This window comes from Chionomys nivalis, chromosome 2, assembly GCF_950005125.1.
Source record: "Chionomys nivalis chromosome 2, mChiNiv1.1, whole genome shotgun sequence".
NCBI classification, from domain to species: Eukaryota; Metazoa; Chordata; class Mammalia; order Rodentia; family Cricetidae; genus Chionomys; species Chionomys nivalis.
Window position 1 is genome coordinate 18,149,345 of NC_080087.1, and position 18,634 is coordinate 18,167,978.

Genomic DNA, 18,634 nt, shown 5'->3' on the forward strand with positions numbered 1-18,634 from the left:
ATGCTGTGGGCCACATGCCACTTAAAGGGAGTTGTGAGCATAATAGCTCTGGGTCTCATAAAAGCGCCAAGGGGCGGCACCACCTTAAACCCAGAGGGCCATCAAAAAGCTTCCTGGAGGAGGTGGCACTCGGCAATTGAAGGCAAGCCTCGAGGATGGTTTAGGAGCTACACAAAGGCAAGAGTGGATGTTGGGTAGTGAATGGAAGGGGTAGAAAGGACCACGTGAACAGAAGCATGGAGTTCAGCAAGCATAATGAACTTGAGTTACCTATAATAACATAATGAGGCTGGAGTAGGGGAGGAAAATGAGGAGCACTGGCAAGCCACTCTGAAGAACCAACTGCCATGTCATAGCCGGTCTCTAATCTCATGAAAGACCATCGCCCCAGAGCTATGACCTTAGAAAGGTTAAGATGATAACCTTTGTGTTATTTGTATCTTGTCACAATTTTTAAAACATAAGAAGATAAAGGATAAAAGAAACATCTTAGATGATCAAAAAATTGCTAGAGGTGGCTTCTCTGTTTTTTGCAGCAAAGGACAGTTGTTCTGTGCAGAGGCCAAAACAAAGGAGACAGGGATCATCAGAGTGATCAAATCAAGAGCCTGAGAGGCCAGTATCCATCAAAATACAGAGGCTACTTGGGATAATGGTAGGATATAGTGGTGGTGAGTGCGTGGTGTGATGGAGATTGCAATCCATGGGCTAACCCTTTCCCTGGATGAGGAGGAATAGCGAATGTGGTGGTGGGTGACAGCACTCTGTCAACGTGTGAGCCTCCATGCATGTACATCTGCATTAGATGCACGCAGTGCTCATGGAAGCCAGAGGAGAGTGTTGGACACCCTGGAACTGTCTTTACAGAAAGGTTGTGAGCTGCCATGTGGGTTGTGGGTATTGAATCCAGGTCATCTGGAAGAGCTGCCAGTGCTCTTAATCTAGAGCCATCTCTTCAGCTAAATGCATTCATCTATTAGGGCAGGTTTGATAGTTGTCCCTTTAAGACTGGGGATCTCTAAATGCAGTATTTCTTATCTCTGGAATGAACTCAAAGCATATGTGGTACCTCCTCCCCTCCTGGGATGTGGCGAGCCTGGGGGAGCAAGGGCCACTGCAAATATGAAGCCCACTCTGCCTGCAGGGATATAATAATGCCTTTTGTCCCTGACCTGGGGAGCCAAGGCGGGCTAACTTACTAGCCTGTAAACAGGTAAGCTCCCCTCATGGTTCTCAGCGGTGAGTTCAGTGCTGAGGACCAAGCACATGGGGACAACAGACAGAGTGGGGGATCCTGAAGAAGAGAGACCATGGAGAGTTGGGTGGAGGATGCCATTCTGCTTGTGTGTAGACATAGTATGCTGGCTACGATGGGAAGAAGGGATGGGAATATGAGGAGGATGAGGGAGGCCAGATGACCAGTGAGGAATCCATGAGATTCCTGGAGAAAGATTGCATCTGGAGAAGATGCTTTGGAGGAATGCACAAGGGGTCAGAGGAAATTCAGGTGGTGATACTCCAGAGGAAAGCCTCCTGTCCCTCACAAAGGGAGTCAGAGCTAGAGGGTACTTTAGGGGACAGGATATGAACAGTAGTTTAGACCTGGTGTGCATTCCTAACAGTCAAAGCGACTCTTTGATCTCATACACCGGCAGCCTAGGGAGGCTTGCAGAGGCCAGGAAGGTAGAAATTGTTAGTGAGCTGGCTCAGATGGGAAGTCCCTCAAAGAGGCATCGTGTTCTTCATGCTTTCTGTAATGGGCATTCACTTTCTGCCAAGAGAAGATTCTCTATCGTTTATCTAGAACATCTATGTTCTAGCTGCCAACCAAGCCCATAAAGGGGAACAAAGAAGCCATCTCCTCCAGAGGTCAAAGCAAGTCACCGTCACTAATGTTGATTTTGCACCTTTTCTATCTTCTCCTCATAGTACTGCCTCGCCAGAATCCAGGACCAAATAAGCTAGCCCAGCCCCCACTTCTTCCTCTTTTCTGTCCTCTGTATAAGTTAGAAATTTGAATTTTTATTTTCAAATTTTTTCTCTCATTGCACAACTTATATTCAACCTCTGGACTCATAGACTTCAACTTAACTTGTTTATGGAAGAAGGAATTTGCTTACACCATGGTCTTGTTTTGGGGTTCAGTGAGAGCCCTGTGGACAGCTGTACATTGCTATGCAAACAGGGCATTTGGGGGTTGTGTTTGCCCACACAGCAGAAGTTCTGATCACTATCGAAGTCCTGTTCTTTTATGCTCTACTAAAACCATAGGGCTTTAGAATTAGTGAGTCTGCCTGCCCCTTGTCTTTCCAAATTGCTTGCGGTATGTGAACAAAGCCACTGTCTGAGAAATAAGGCTCTTTCTAGTCTATAAAGGGGACTTTGCCTGTGGCATGCACCATATTGTAAAGTAGGCAAGGCATGTCTTTTGAAACCCAATCTCCTCTGATTGTTCCCTACACCCCACCTGACTTCTCTTCCTGTATCTATGTGCTCAGTTACTGACTGCTTTCTTCACATGCCTGGTAGCAATCAATGATCAGGAAAGGCTTTTGTCCAAATGAAACTCCCAGGATGATATGAGATACCACCCTGATACATTGGTGCTTAGGTACCACCCTGATACATTGATGCATAGGTACCACCCTGATACATTGGTGCTTAGGTACCACCCTGATACATTGGTGCTTAGGTACCACCTTGATACATTGGTGCTTAGGTACCACCCTGATACATTAGTGCTTAGGTACCACCCTGATACATTGGTGCTTAGGTACCACCCTGATACATTGGTGCTTAGGTACCACCCTGATACATTGGTGCTTAGCTGAAAGCATCTGGAAATCTTCAAAATAAGACATCTCCAGAATCCAAGAGATAGGAAAAGGCTAGGACTCATAAAATGCCACATTCTCAATGATTGCGTGACACTGTATTACTGATGGTGCTATGAGTTTATTTGCTTTGTTATTTTATGTGTATGAGTGTTTTGCAAGCATGTATGTATGAACACCACATGTGGTGACCATGAAGTTACAGACAGCTCTGAACTGTCATGTGGGTGCTGGGATTCAAACCCAGGTCCTCTGCACGGTCAGCCAATGGTCTTCACTGAGTCATCACTCTGGTCCTGCTATGACTTTCTAAAAGCTAACTATTTGTTACTCAGACTTGTCTCCACATGCCCCTGATTTGACTGTTCTCTCTTGCTTTGGCTTCAGTAAGTTTTGGACTCTGTTTAGTCAATCATTAAACACGAGTTGGTCAAGTACAAATTGCCCCGTACTGTGCAGAGTCCACACAAGGCATTGTATGAGATCAAATTAGACAAGAGGTACATGTGCTACCTACCATTTAGAATGTTTGTCTAAAAGGGAAGGTTGATCTCCTGCAAAAGAGCTTTCAGAGGCATTGAAAACATCCTAAACTAATTTAGTTACATGGAATGGTGGAAAAGTGAAGAGTACGCCACTCCAGAATATGCTTATTTGGCAAGTCGCTTATTTTAAGGCACAATCAGCTGAAAATTTCCTAACTTCAAGAGGGCCACTGGGTCTGTCTTACCTACAAAAGGCCATATGGATTCTCCTGGAGAATCACCTTGATATCAAAGACTGGTCACTGGGGCTGCACTGAACCTGTATAAAGCTCTGAAGTAGCCCTCATTTCCCTCCAGCATCTACGTCTGTAACCCCATCTTTGGCTTTGTAGCTGTTAATAATATCTCTCAAATTTACTACCCTGGCCCAAAGATCCTTTGTCCTTGCATTCTTTCACCGAGTTATTAATATCTAAAACTGCTGTGCTTTGGCCATTTCTTTGGTTTTTATTCTTCTGCAAATATCCCCATGTGTTATTGGAGGCCACTTTTTCATTCCCGGCAGCTCAGACTTGAGACAATTACACAGAAGCTGTATTATTTAAATCACTGCTTGGCCAATCACTTAAGCATATTGCTAGCTAGTTCTTATATCTTTGTTTAACCCATTTCTATTATTTTATATTTTACCACGAGGTTCATGACTACCAACAAGGGTCCACCTCACAACTCCATGGCGTTTCTTTGACTCTGCCTTCTTTCTCCCAGCATTCAGTTTAGTTTTTCCACCTAGCTCACTTCTGCCCTGCTATATATGCCACTGGCTGAAACCAACATATTCATGAACCAATAAAAGCAACATTTAGAGAGAAGGACTTTTCCCATCCCACCCATGTCTATATTAAACTAATAAAACTGTAATATTTTTTCATGTTAATTGGCTAGGTATTAATTGTGTCCCTAGATCCAACCAGAGTGTCCAGGTAAGGACTAAAAGGGAAGAAAGAAGAATCTCTCCTCTACATTGTGCAGTGAGGTTTTGCATTTATCTAACTTTTTTTTTTTTTTTTTGAGACAGGGTTTCTCTATGTATCTTTAGCTGTCCTGGAACTCACTCTTTAGACCACGCTGACCTCAAACTCACAGAGACTGGCTTCCTGAGTGCTGTAATCAAAGGCATCTGCCACCATGCCCAGTTTGCATTTATCTAGTTTTAAAATGCCAAAGTAACATTGGCGTTCCATGCTATATGCTAGTTATGGGGCTGGGGTAGGGGAGAAGGAAAACATAAGAATGTATTTATGTCTTGAGACTTTTTAAAGTAAAAATTAACATGTACAATAAATCTTTAGACCTTACACACACAAGGTTTCTGATAAAGACATATTGATTGGTATAAATGTTGTAAAAATGTAGTAACAGTTTCTTTTACTGAATTCTCATCCTGAGTGAAAGAATTGAGTGTAGCCTTACCTGGCTAGCTAGAGAAAGCCATAGCTCACACAGAAAACTAAGGGCTCATAAAGAACTATTAACATTTACTCTTATAATAAGTCGTCTTCTTCTAATGTCAAAAGACGATTCACTGACATTGAAATACTTCCCCTTTCTTCTGAAGATTTATGCAGAGAACTTATACACACCGTGTTTTTTTTTTTTTTTTTTTTTTTGTCATTGGCTTGTCTAACACGTGACTTCCAGGAAGTCATCACAGTAGGGAAGACCCAAGCCCTCTTCAGAATGATATTAAAGATGCCTCACTCTAAAGAAAGATGCTCAACAGCTTTTCTCCATGGGTGGAATCAGGCAGTCTGTATTTTCACCTGAATTGGCTAGGGCTTATTTATATTTGGAAATGGATTTTTTCACAAAGCTTCAGTAATTACCCATTTTTAGATGCATGCTTTTGTCTCTATAATTTTAATCTATCCAAGAAAAATTGAAATGTAAAGTTGTCTGAACTAAGCTTGACTTTTTACCAAAAATTTAGATTAACTTTTCAATTTAATAATAAAGGATGTCTTGTTATTAAATTTTTCTTTCTTTTCTTTTTTTTTCCGGGACAGGGTTTTTCTGTGGCTTTGGAGCCTGTCCTGGAACTCGCTCTTGTAGACCAGGCTGGTCTCAAACTCACAGAGATCCGCCTGCCTCTGCCTCCCAAGTGCTGGGATTAAAGGTGTGCACCACCACCGCCCGGCGTTATTACATTTTTCAATGAAAAGGTTTTTAATCTAGTGACTGGTTTATTTTAGCTTCCTGTCAATAAAACAGAAGTCACTTTGAACCCTAAGTTTATTATTTCAAAAGCAATCTAGACAACTGGTTTGCCATGAGCCACTGAGTCTTAGTATGTCCTCTGCCCTAGTTCCTCCCTGACGAAGAAACACCATGACCAAAGAAGCTTAAGGAAGGAAGGGTTTATCTCAGCTTACTTACACTTCCAGCCCACAGTCTAGCATTGAGAGAAGTCAAGGCAGGAACTCAGGCTGGAAAACTAAAGCAAAAAACATTAGAAATGGGGCTTGCTAGCTTGCTCGCTGGCTCACCAGTTCATGCTCAGCTGGCTTTCCTATGTAGTCCAGGATCACCCGCCTAGGGATGGTGCTACCCACAGTGTGAGGGACCCTCTAACATCAATTAATAATCAAGACAATCCCTCACAGACATGACCACGGGCCAATCTGATCTAGGAAAGTCCTTAAATGAGTCTTTCCTTGTAGACGATGTCAAGTTGAGAAAGTTAACTAGGATTTAACTTACCTTGAATCATTTTCTCTGTGGCTCACAAGGCAAGACAAGGGTATTATAGCCAAACAGTTTGGAAAAAAAAAATCATATGTTCTACTGCAAACACAATTCAAACAAAATTTTACTTTGCACTTTACAAACTTTATTAAATAATGGACATTACTAATTTTAATTGTCTTATATACAATATTTAAACTATGGTTTCCATGATGCACTGCTTTCTCCACAAAGGAAAAAAGTAGGTGAAATGTGAACTTACATATATATAAAAAAATTGGAAACTTCAGCACAGGAACCAGGTAAGAACTTTTAAGTACATAAAACTTCCCCCCAAGTATATACATCGCCACCCCACCTGCAAAAGAAACCATTTTAAACAAAAGCACTGAACTGATAACATTGAGGGAGCATCCACGCGCCTACACACACACACACACACACACACACACATATACGGCTCTCAAAGTCTGCAGCCTCTACACAGAGGTGATCAATAAAACTACAGATTTATCCTAGAACCCAAAGGACTGTACACATAGTCATTTTGTACAAGACCCACTTTTGTAGGCTGACACCAAACTGTGCAACGAAACACTGGTTTGAAGAATTAATCATTTCTGAGATTCAGACAGAACAGTAACATGGACTATATTGGAATGTGCGTCACATAGACTAAAAAGAAAAAAACAAAACAGTAAACTACATCTCTTGAAACAGGGTCAGGTAACTTTAAAAAAACAAGCAAACAAAACAAATGATACAAATGTGTTTGTACTTGTCTAGTAAATTCTAAGAACAGAATTCTCGTCTTTTCTGCTATTGCTTTATCTGGAAAATTAACGTCATGCTTAAATAAAAGCACTGGGGGAAAAAAGGAATGTTTTCAGAACCATGTTGGAAGTGCTGGAAGTCAGTCAGAGCCTGAGAACTTGAGGCAAGGGCTCCACTACCAAGTGTCACTCACCTTCAGCCCCAAATGTTGTCTTGGTAACTACAGGAAGAGTGATGGGTTTGGAGAACAAGAAACTCAAAGCAACAAGAACAACACAAACGCCTAGGAACTTATTTGTAACATAAGGATGGTTACATTTTTATGTTGCACAGTTGAAACTGAAAGGGGCCTGGAGTTAACAAGAAGAAAAGGATCATGGGAAGCTGTCTGTGATTCATTATTACGGCTTAACATTATGATAGATCAGACATCTTTCCCAACAATTCCTATCATATCTTTCTAAATGGAACTGACTGTTTAATTCGAACAAAGAGAAATAAATTAAAATGGAAACTGAGAGGGTGAGGAAAGATCCCAGAATATTCCCCTGTGTAAAATGAGAACATGGTACTGTGAGACAAAAGTCTGACAGCCTTTTTGGCGCCTTCATTAAAATGCCTTTCTGAAGCGGCAACACGTCTGTCTTCATTTCTCTCTTTGCATCTTCTGTCCCTATCTACAAGGAGCTAGATTGGTGTGGTATCACAGTGCAATGCTGTAGAGAACTACAGTTACAACAAAGAGGAAGTGACTAGCCAGAGCCCAGCAACCAGAGGCTCGGGTCTTCTATGTGTTCTGAAACACTGAAGGAGGCCCCATGCCACCATTGTTTAGAAATGAAACTCCCATCTCCGTGACAAAGACTTCTCAAGTAGGGCGTTCAGGAAAGTGTCTATGAAGAACTGCTCTAGACGGGTCAATAATGCGTTTTGTCTTACTTTAACTGAGGATCTACTCTGTGTTGATAAGAGATGGGCATATAAAGCGGTATAGTGGGCGTATTGGGTTGTGGTATTTGGGGGAGCAGTTCTTATTTAGTTGCAAGATGAAGAAATAATCAGGTTGTTCCAGAAGTCTCCCTCATCTATTAAATAAGTTGTCTTACATTCTTTTGAGCTTGGATTTCTTTAAGTCATGAAAAAAATAGTTTATTTCACCCCAGAAATTGTAGAATTACCATGATTAGTGGCATACCATCTGGGCCTCGTCTAGGAACACAAGTAAAGGGTTTTTTTTTTTTTTTGGTCTTTTTTGTTTTGTTTTCTAATAGCAAGTGGATCCCAGGACTGCATTTTAGTTTTTCCAGTAGTCATGTCATGTTGGCATCCAAATGAAATGCAATCGGAACACCAGTGGGGGACCTTGAAACACGATGAGGCTATATTCTCATCACTGGTCTCTGGCATGCGTCATTCTATGAGTCTTGACATAAATATAACAGAAATGCCACATAGAATTCTTTAAATAACTCTACTTTCTCTTTTGAAGCACTGTGACAGAGACTCATGCTGCCTCTGAGTCACAGTACGAAACTCCTCAGGGTGTGGGGAGGGGGGTCATCTAAGAGCTGTAAGTGCGCTACCGTCAGGATATGGGGGCAACGTCACGGTCAGCCAGCTCAAAGCGCAGTGCTGTAAAGCAAGGAAGGGGTGTTTTACACCGGTAGCAGTTACAAAATTGTTTTCAACTGGCACATATATTTAAAAAACAACAACAAAACACCTCATCCCTATTGGTAACTGGTAAGCCTGAGGAGCCAGTTCGAGCAGTTCTAGAATCCTAGGCGAAGGTGCTGGAGCTGAGACACTGAAATTTCTCCCTCAGAGACTGGACAAGGTTTTGCTGATTGGGTGATGGCCCCCTCCACAGATAATCATTCAGTTTGTCGGAGTCCTTACATGCTGTCAAGTAAGGGGGAAGCCCAAGCCTGTCACTCATGGGCTCTTTCAAAGAGCAAGACGTGCCGTGGTTACAAATGTTTCCAGAACAGTCAGGGTCTGGGATATTTGGGTCAGATTTCCTGCCCCGGCTCAGAGAGAGATCCGGCCCCACTTCCTCCTCTTCTGACTTTATTTCCACGTAGTCATCTTCATCTCCCTCAGTCTCTTTGAAATTAGAAAAGTAGTTTTGTGTCGCTACTTGGGCGCTTAAGGGTAAATTTCTATTTACCACCAGAACTTTCTGTGAGTCTTGGAGGGTAAGATCGGAGCGTTTTCCAGTGTCCTGTTGACATGAGTCCACCACACCCGACAGCAAGTCCTGTTGGCTCGCACCTCTGGAACTTTTCTGTAGAGACAGCAGTGGCTTTTTTTCTGTCCCACTCGGGTAATTGATGGAGTCAAGAGATTTGTTTATCAAGATTGAGGAAGATGACTGGGGCCTGCTATAAGGCTGGAGTTTAGCTCCGACTGCTTTGCGACCCAGCGAGTTGTACAGATAGCTCTGACAGTTCTCTTTGTGGGGCTGGCTAACCACCACGCTGCATCGCTGCGCCGAGCCCGGCAGGGGCTCAGATTCTTGAAGAGAAGGCACTGAACAAGCTGCCGACAACTGTCTGGGAATGCTTTTGGTGATGGCCTCTAATGTGGGATATTTTGACTTTGAGTCATGCTCTGGCTGGGAACAGAAATCGGCTAACTCTCCGTTACTGTAGGGCGAATGCCAAAGCCAGTCCTCACCAGCACGCTGGGCCTGGGAAGGTGACGCAGGCCTGTGGAGAGAGGGTTCTTGGGTCCTGGGCCAGCCATCCTTCTGTCCTTTAGGGGGTGTCTCTCTGAACACGATCTGGTCATACAGTTGGGAGTATTCAGCAATCCTGGCACCTGGAAGGCATACATTGAAGCAGTAAGTACACATAGGATTATCCCTGCCTGGGAAGCTTAGCTATAAGAACATAACACCCTAATAGATGTATTAAAAGACAGACAGTAGACTTAAGATTAAGGGTAAGAAGTTACTGAATGCAATGCTAGTAAAAATAACCCAAAGTTTAATAAAAATAGAGCTCATTTAGTTCTTTGAATTTTACACAGTTTTATCTGAATAGTGGATCCACAGGGTCCAGTGTGTGTCATGAATATTCCTTTAATCCATAACATAGTGTTAACGCTGAAAGCAAGCCACCATCAAATGAGAACGCCAGAGCTTATGTTCTGGTGTATAAAGACCTCATGCCCACTAAAGAAGAACCACAGTGCTATAGTCTCCTCTGGCTTCATGCGACTATTGCTTGCTCTCAGACAAATTTTCTTAGAGAGGTTGGCTCCTGGCAGCTGTTCCAACACCCCTGGTTTCCAAATAACCCTCTAGTGCCGCTGCCTGACAGCCAACATCTGGGAGAGTTCTTTACCTTCAGCTCAGGTAAGGACTAACTCACGTATCTTCCCATTCCCCCCAAAGCCAAGAGCAACAGCCCATGTCTCTAAGCCATCAAGGACAGATCCCTCCTTGCTCACGCACTCCATAACTGAATACAATCTGGCACTGACTTAAGAACAGGACTTGAGGGCTGGAAAGATGGCTCAGTGGTTAAGAGCATTGCCTGCTCTTCCAAGGGTCCTGAGTTCAATTCCCGGCAACCACATGGTGGCTCACAACCATCTGTAATGAGGTCTAGTACCCTCTTCTGGCCTGTAGACATACACACAGACAGAATATTGTATACATAATAAATAAATAAATACTAAAAAAAGAACAGGACTTGATAGTTCTTCTTTTGATAGTTACTGCCAAAAAAAAAAAAAAAACCATTTGCCACTGACAATTAAACCACACCCCCATCTCCGTGTAGCATCTCTAAAGACATGACCCATGGCATGCAATGGAGAACATTCTCCTGAGCCGGCCCCACATTGATGCAGGAGCTGTCCCCAGCTGTGATCCTGGCACACACAGGAACACTGTGCATCCTGTGGATTGCTCAGATCTTATCTGCATGATATCTGGGAAGGACGTCCATCCCATCTATGACAATCCACAAATGGTGTCTATACACTGGAACTATTCCATGCCTGGTGGCCTGCTGTTGGTGTGCTATCCTTTATGTCTCAGCGAGAGATGCATTTGGATGAACTTCTACTATTTCTGTAGTCTACCTTCCTTGAAGATGGAACACCTTGTGGGTATCATGTACCTTTAGCTGCAACCCCTCCATCCTTTCATCCTTTGACCCCAGCTCCCAGCAATTGAGGCAAACCATCATCTGTGTAATGTCTCGTTAGAGTTTATATCCAGATGCGTTGGGTTTTAAACTCCATTTTAAACTGCATTTAAGGTCAGAGAATATCGTTCGGAAATTTCTAGAAGCAAACACTTGGTAAATTGCTCCTTAAGCAGCACAGTAAAGACTCAAAATACCAGTTCAAACGTGGTGGCACCTCAGGAGATACCACATAACCATCTCCTTGCGTTGCAGCGCTCTCTGCCAGCCATTCTCTCAAAGCATTAACTATGAGACCCGACCACAAGGAGCCGGGACTTTAGACCAAGTCACATGGTTGAGCTCCAGCCGTCCCTCTCACACTGTATGTAGCCCCGAACTGAACAACAGCTGAGTCAGGGGCCATTGAGCTTCTATAAAGCTCTCAAGAGATGATAACTTGAGCGAGAGTAGAGCTGATGCATAATACAAATAACAGTGTTCTGGCATGAATTTACCCATAAAGTTTTATTGGTGGACACGGCTTCTGACTTTAGGGCAGCTCATGTAAAAATACTCATGTCATATGAAATGTCTAAAATACTCATTGTATTTCTCATGCCCTTTTCTTCTCATACTCTCCTCGTCTTTGCTTCATCAAGCCTCACCCATTCCTCAAAATCCTCCACAAGCCCTAGTCAATTAAGAGCACCTTTTCCAACTTCTTTTGTACATTTCCTATGCGGCTGCAGGAATGGCTTAGCGGTCAAGAGTGCTTGCTGCACTTCCAGACAACCCTAGTTTAGTTCCCAGCCCCCACATCAGGCAGCTCACAACTGCCTGTAAACTCCAGTTCCAGGGGACCCAACACAGCTGTTTAGCATCCGAGGGTTCTTGCATGTACATGGTATATACCCAGGCATATACACATATGTATAAAACAAATAAATACATTTTAAAAGTCTTATATGCATTTACTCAAACAATTGCACACAAACCAAAAAACTATATTGGCTAATCACCTCCATAGGCTAATTTATTGTTGCAGATAATTGATGAGGTTTTGGTCTCAGAGAACAGTGTTGTACATTTTGCTTATAGCACCAAACATAGCTTCCTCAAGGAAGCTGATCTCAACTCTTTCATTACATGGATTTTTCTTTTCACCCTTTCCTTTTGAGCATAGGATTTCAAATTCATGGGCCTTTCCTGAGACCACCCAACAGAGTCACGACAATACAGCGGGCCCCAGCAGGAAAAAAAAAGCAGGAAAATGGCCTTGGATTAAACTGCTTCCCATAGATAACTCCTACTGGGTACTTTAACCTTCAGATAACAAAGAGGGGGACCATTGAGAAACTCTGGACATAATGTATCTCACTAGAAGGGAATACTAATCTCAGTTGTTTCTTGTCTCGACTGTCCCACTTGAGAGCGTTTATACCTAGCATGATGCCAGTATGAACAAGACAACTTTTCAGAGCTCGAGCTGTGATTAAAAAGACCCTGTTAGCCAGATGCATAGAAGACGCTGGCCACCATTGACCTTTCCTGCCTAGAAACCCAGGCTAGTCTATGGGTCAAAGTTTGCCTATGATATTACTTCTGCTACTGTCCATATAGGACATATACATTATTATTATATGATAATACCATGCTGTCTCTTTTTTTGTTTTGTTTTTCCCTGAAGTTTGAAAGGTGGAGTTCTTTTCATTAAAGATTATTAAAAATTGAAATATTCTTGTGGCAGGAAATATCAAATATGTTGATTTCAAGACAGGATTAAAAAACATCAGTATTTCTCATGTTGCTCAGATACAAACAGAAGCATACAATTGTACCCTCCCTACATTACACAAAAAGCTCTCAAGCCTATATGAAAATATCACCCAAAATATAGGAACCCAAGGAGTCTCCTTGGTCTCAAATCCCATCAGCTGAACAAGATGGCCACATGCTATAAGAGGCTCTAAAAGGTGGGAGCAACTGGACCTGGTTGGGTGATTTATAGGTAGACATGTGACCCGGGGCCTGTAGACCCCGGGGACAGAGTTCAATAAAGATGCTCGAGGGTTTCAGCAGGTGAATAGGGTGCTCTTCCTTCCGCACAACACCGAGAGCAAGCTCCTGGCAAAGTGGCAAGGCCCATGCGCAGAAGTCGGGAGAATCGGTCCATTCGATTACGACGTCCTGTGCCCAGATAAACAAGAGAGAGAAAAGGAGTCATAATGTCAACTGATTGAAAGCCTGGTGGGCACAGGAAGTGGCCTTGGTCACCCAGATAAAGCCAGGTCTGAGAAATGGCAGGCCCCAGGGGTATGCTCCTGCTATGTGGCGGGGGAAGACAAGGCTGTTGAAAGGACACCTAAGGAGCGAATGCTCCTCTTTGTTGGAGGAAGACATCAGGAACAGCCTCGTAGCCCACCATGTCAAGAAAAGACCCAGATGCAAAGCTTAGAAGAGATCTCGTGGGATCCCAAGAAGACAGAAGTATGAACCAGAAGGAAAAAGGCAAGTGAAGCCCCAATGGGCAATCACAACACTTCAAAGGTGGGTAACAAGAATTCTATTCAAAGAAGTTGTAGGTCCCAACTCTTTAGTTCTGAGGGGCTTGCTTTAAACAAGCTTTGAGGTTTGCATCTTAATGATTGGCTCGTATTCCAGTCAGCCAGGCCCTGGCTATTAGTGGTAAACTGTAGACTGCTGACACAATCAGCTCTTCCTCCTCATCAGAAATAATAGCAGTATATTTTCTCTGAACCTGGGAGACAATGGCCTGGCCGCAGCTATGGGCTGAAATCACCACTAGGGATCTTCTCCCGAGGCCACCTATGCCACCCCACCAAGCCCTCCTGCAGTTCATCAGTCACTTCCTGTAACTATAAAACAAGCTGCTTGGCAGGACGAACATTGGAACGAGGGCACAGATGACTTTAAGGACGCTATTGTCATGAGGAAAAGAAATATATTCCAGTCTCTCTCACAGTCACACAGAAATCAACTTCTACTTTAATTCTATTCTAAAGAACTCAAAGATTCTACAAAACCCTCCAGAAACCAAGTCCCAGTCCTCACTTCCTTATCTGGAATTGAAATGGGAAGCCTTTTTTTTTTTTTTTTCGAGACAGGGTTTCTCCCCGTAGCTTTTGGTTCCTGTCCTGGAACTAGCTCTTGTAAACCAGGCTGGCCTCAAACTCACAGAGATCCGCCTGCCTCTGCGTCCTGAGTGCTGGGATTAAAAGCGTGCGCCACCACCACCTGGCCTGGGAAGCTTTTGATAATTAATATTTTAAACTATGGCATAGCTTTCTCCTCAGGGATCTATTGAATTCATTTAGGATTTAGATCTCTCCTTACTACTGTCTAGTTTCCATGGAGATAGAGAAGTTGAATGCAGACAAAGGTCAGTGGCATCCACGTGTCTAAGTGGCACTGGTGTGCACAAATGTGCCTTGTCCTGAGGCTGACTTGCTTGACCCTGCTGATGCCATTTTGTTTTAACTTCTATATTTGAGGGAGTTTTTTGTTTTTGCTTTTTGTTGTTGTTGTTTTGTTTTGTTTCTGAGACAGTGTTTTTCTATGTAGCCCATGCTGTTCCCAAACTAAGACCTTTTTGTCCTGACTCCTGGGTGCTGATTACAGGTGTGTTCCATCGTGTCTGACTTCGTTTCTGTCTTTAATTGGAAAACTGACTTTTTTTTAATACTGAGGTAGTTCTTTGTCAGAGAATAGGATTTCTTCCTTTCTTCTTTTCTTTTCTTTTTTTCTTTCTTCCCTTCTCTCCCTCCTTCCCTTTCTCCCTCCGTTCCTTTCTTCCTTCCTTCCTTCCTTAACAGGATCTCACTATGTAGCCCAGGCTGGCTTAGAACTGGGTAGAACTCATCGATCCTCCTGTTTCCTGGAATTTTAGGCTGTGTCACAGGGCGTATCAAAAGTAAGATTCCTTAAAACATGGTAGATTTTAAAATACAGGGGCTACAATGTGGTTGATTTGGAAGAGTGCTTGGCTAGGACAGGGTTCAATTCCAGCACCACATAAAACCAGGTGTGGGGGGGTACCCACCTATAATCCCAGCTTTTAGGTGTGTGTGTGTAGGAGAGTCAGAAATTCATGAGGTTCAGTGACACAGCAAGTTTGAGGCCAGCTGGGACTGCATGAGTCCCTGTCTCAAAAGAGAAAACAAGACAGATTCCTAGCCCCAACCCCAGAAATCAGTGTCTGGGATGAAAAGATGTCCTAAGCAGAACGTCCCTCTTGGGTTTTCTTTCAGAGTCGCATGCTGTATTCACAACTCAAGGCTTTTCTCACGGATCAGTGTTTCATTCTCTTTCAAAATGTCACACCAGAAAGCACTTGCTCTCGCGCCCCTGATTCTTGCCCATGTTACATCTAGAATCCCAGCTATGCCCACAACAAAGTCCCATGGAAGAATTAAGCTTCTTAGAAGCATTAAATGACAAAACCAAGCAAGACAGTATCGAACGCACGGTAGTTAGCAGCTATTTAAGGTCACCAAGTAGTAGCTGGAATATGTGGGAGCAAGGGAATTGTAGCTTAGAAAAATGCCTAAAAAATGGGGGGCTGGAGCTATAGGTTGGTGCTTGAGAGCACTGGCTGCCTTTCCAGAGGACCTGGGTTGGATGTCCAGCTCCCACACGGCAGCTCACAACTGCAACTCCAGTTCCAGTGGATCCAGCACCCTCTTCTGGCTTCCTCTGGTACTGCATGCTCATTGCATATATGCACACATGCAGGCACACAAAGGAGACAAAAACCAAATACACAAATCTTTTTAGTCCTTGCTTCTTTGTTGTATTGTGTGTTTGGGGCTGTGTGTGCCTGTGTATGTTCTTCCTCAGTCGCTCACCACCCCATCTTCTGAGACAGGGTCTCTGGCTGAGCCTAGACTGATGGGCCAGCCAGCTCTAGTGACCTCCCCTCCTTGTTTCTGCCTTCCCAGCTTCGGGTGATGGGCATGTCATGCTGCACCTGGCTTCTCACGAGTGCAAGGAAGCTCAGCTCAGGTCCTCCTGTTTGCATGGCAAGCACCTTTACCAACTGAGCCATCCCCTCACCTCTGGGCTAGGGGCGAGCATTTGGGGTGGGGATCTGCAACAAACAGCAGCCCTATTCTAGATGATCCTCAACCCCAATGGTCTTGAGAAGCACCTGCTCCCCCAACACATTGCCAACCCATAGGGAAGTGTTTATGCTTCTTTCATAGGTTAAAGCAGGTAGCTTCTTCCACATTTCAGGCTTCCGTCCAGAAACTTTTTCCTAAAGGCATGAACTTTAAAGTAACATTACATGTACACCAACCCTGTAACACTCTAGTCTACATGCTCCAACTGAAGTAAAGCGCCAAGGGCCAACGGTGGCTTTGTGGCCTGTGTACTATGAGACGGCTATAAGGACAGTTGGAACTGGGAAGCCTGTTCCCACACCTGACTGTCAAGAAGGAAGAACAGAGCACGCAACATACCAATGGCAGGCCCTCCTTGCCTCTTCTCTTCCAAGATGGCCGCCAGGTCTTTGGGAATGGGCTTATGCTGACTGGGTGGTGGCTGCTCCAACTCTGGGCTTCTCACTTTCAGAAGCTGATTGGCTTTCTTAATCTTTTGACTATACTGCCTTGCCATCATAAAGACCCTGCTCTTGGTCTTATCTGTGGCTTCCATCCCAAGGTCAGAGTTTTCTGGGTCTGTTTGGGGCAGGCTGTAGTTGGCCAGTTCGTAGGGACTGTCCACAGGAGGTACTCCACTAGCCAGAGAGAGTTGGTTAAGACTCACAAAGGAGCCTTCTGTCGAAATCAGGTCATCTTCATGCGAGCAGTTGACCCTGCTAGCTCTGGCAACCCTGCTTTGCCCAGGCATGAGAAAAGCCTGGCCCCCCGGAAGGGACAGCATAGATGAGGCACGCCCCGAATCTCTGCTCAGCTCACGGGTGCTCTCAACATACAGCCTCTCTGGCATGTCGTCTTTGCTGACGGGAAACGCGGCGAGGAGACGGTCTCTCGCTTTGTCTTCATTCTTCTTGATGTAATTTTCCAGGTCGTTCCAGATTTCATCTACTTCTTCAGACAATTTGTCTGACAGAGCCTTATCTGCGATGGGCAGGTTACAGCGGGGAGAGTCATACAAGAAACTCAGATAGTCAGTATCGGAGGGCCCCTGAGGGTAAGACACATCCTCTTCACTGAGCTGGAGGCTGTCCTGGGAGACAAACGGTCTCAAGCTGTCACAGCATGCAAAATCAGCCTCCAGACCCAGAAAGGTGCTCCTTTTGGGCTGCTTAAGTGTACTGCATTTGAAGTCCAGTGATGGTTGGTCTGGAAGCCCTATGGTGTCATAGATGTTTTCTTCCATTACTTGGAGTTCATGAATGCTTTGGTTAGATGCCTCTTGAGCACTGGGAGCTGCCTCTTTCTTTGAGTAGAGAGAGCTTGTACTGTGGCTAGCCTGCCTCTTCGAGAAGGCTAACTCTGGGGTGCTCTTGGGGCGAACAGAGTCTCTGGGTGATTTGGAGAAAGAGGATTCGGCTTCATCCCGCTTAGCAACCATTAATTTCAAGTCTTCGAAACTTATGTTATCATAGACATGGTCTATATCATCAATCGTCAACTCTCCTGACGACCCAAAGGGAGTCATTGCTCCCTGTCTTCCGAGTTGAGGACCATTTTGCAGTTCTCTCGCAGGATAGTACTGAGAGCCATCGCTGTCCCTCATTCTTACTTCCGGAGGACACGTGTTGCTTTCACCAGCACTGCTGGCCCGCCGGATAATCCTGTGACTGGAGCTGGAGATCTCGGCGGGCTCCATCAGTCCCAGGTGCCAGCTGCAAGGGCGGCTGGAGGTATTCTCTTCGCACAGCCTGGCGGAATTGAGATCGGAGGAAGAAAAGGATGGGACGAACATCTGGTAGTCATCATCGTCGTCATTCTCCTGTGGAGACCGGCGGCTGGGAAACAAGGACTGCCCGATGTGGGGATCCGTCCAGAGGCTTCTGACGGCGCCGCCCCCGCGGAGCATACTGACGATGGTGGTGCTGCTTGGCTGGCTGTTCCTCTGGGCGGGAGATGGTGTGGTCGAAGTCACCTGGGAAGAGCCTTCCTCTCTGGAAACCTGAGGGAGACAGAAACATAGCAACTGAATTATTGCACCATGCGGAAGATGTGTGACTTGGGGAATGTCAGCTACGTAGCCAGACTGCCACCTGGTTAGAGAATGTCAGCTATGTAGCTAGAATGCCACCTGGTTAGAAAAAATGATCACTAGCCATTGTCGGTTTTCAAGTGATTTGAAGAGCACTTCAGATTTTTGAAAAGGGAGCAGAAAGGATAGGGATATTTAAGTAAAAACTGAGCTATAGGCAATTTGAAGATATCTTCTGTAATGAGTTTTCACAGTCAGTCTATGAACCAGGTATAGATATATCAGGATTATATTGAAGAAACCTAGGCTCTAAAATAGTTGGTATCTTTCTCTTATGGTTAGTAGTGAGGCTACAGTTCAAACCCAACTGACTCTAAAATCTTTGCTCCCAGACAGAACAGAAGCAGAATATAGCAAGTATGGTAGATATTCATTGTATACATGAGCATGCATTGAGGCCTATGCCTTAATACCACCTTGTATGCAAGACTTTAGGGGCCTTCAT

At 44.3% G+C, this 18,634-nt stretch overlaps 1 protein-coding gene across 4 annotated transcripts in view; it reads right to left on the reverse strand.

The window, feature by feature from the left end:
* Nucleotides 1–6,192: 6,192 nt before the first annotated feature.
* Plekhg1 (pleckstrin homology and RhoGEF domain containing G1) overlaps nucleotides 6,193–18,634 on the reverse strand; it is a 217,668-nt gene continuing 205,226 nt past the window's right edge. For all 4 annotated transcript variants that reach the window (XM_057762173.1, XM_057762174.1, XM_057762172.1 and 1 more), the window contains 2 exons: nucleotides 16,461–18,099; nucleotides 6,193–9,661 (listed from right to left, as the gene is read on the reverse strand). In XM_057762173.1, the coding sequence (XP_057618156.1) occupies nucleotides 8,619–9,661; nucleotides 16,461–18,099 (2,682 nt within the window). In that variant the 3' untranslated portion in view covers nucleotides 6,193–8,618. The remainder of the gene's footprint in view (nucleotides 9,662–16,460; nucleotides 18,100–18,634) is intronic.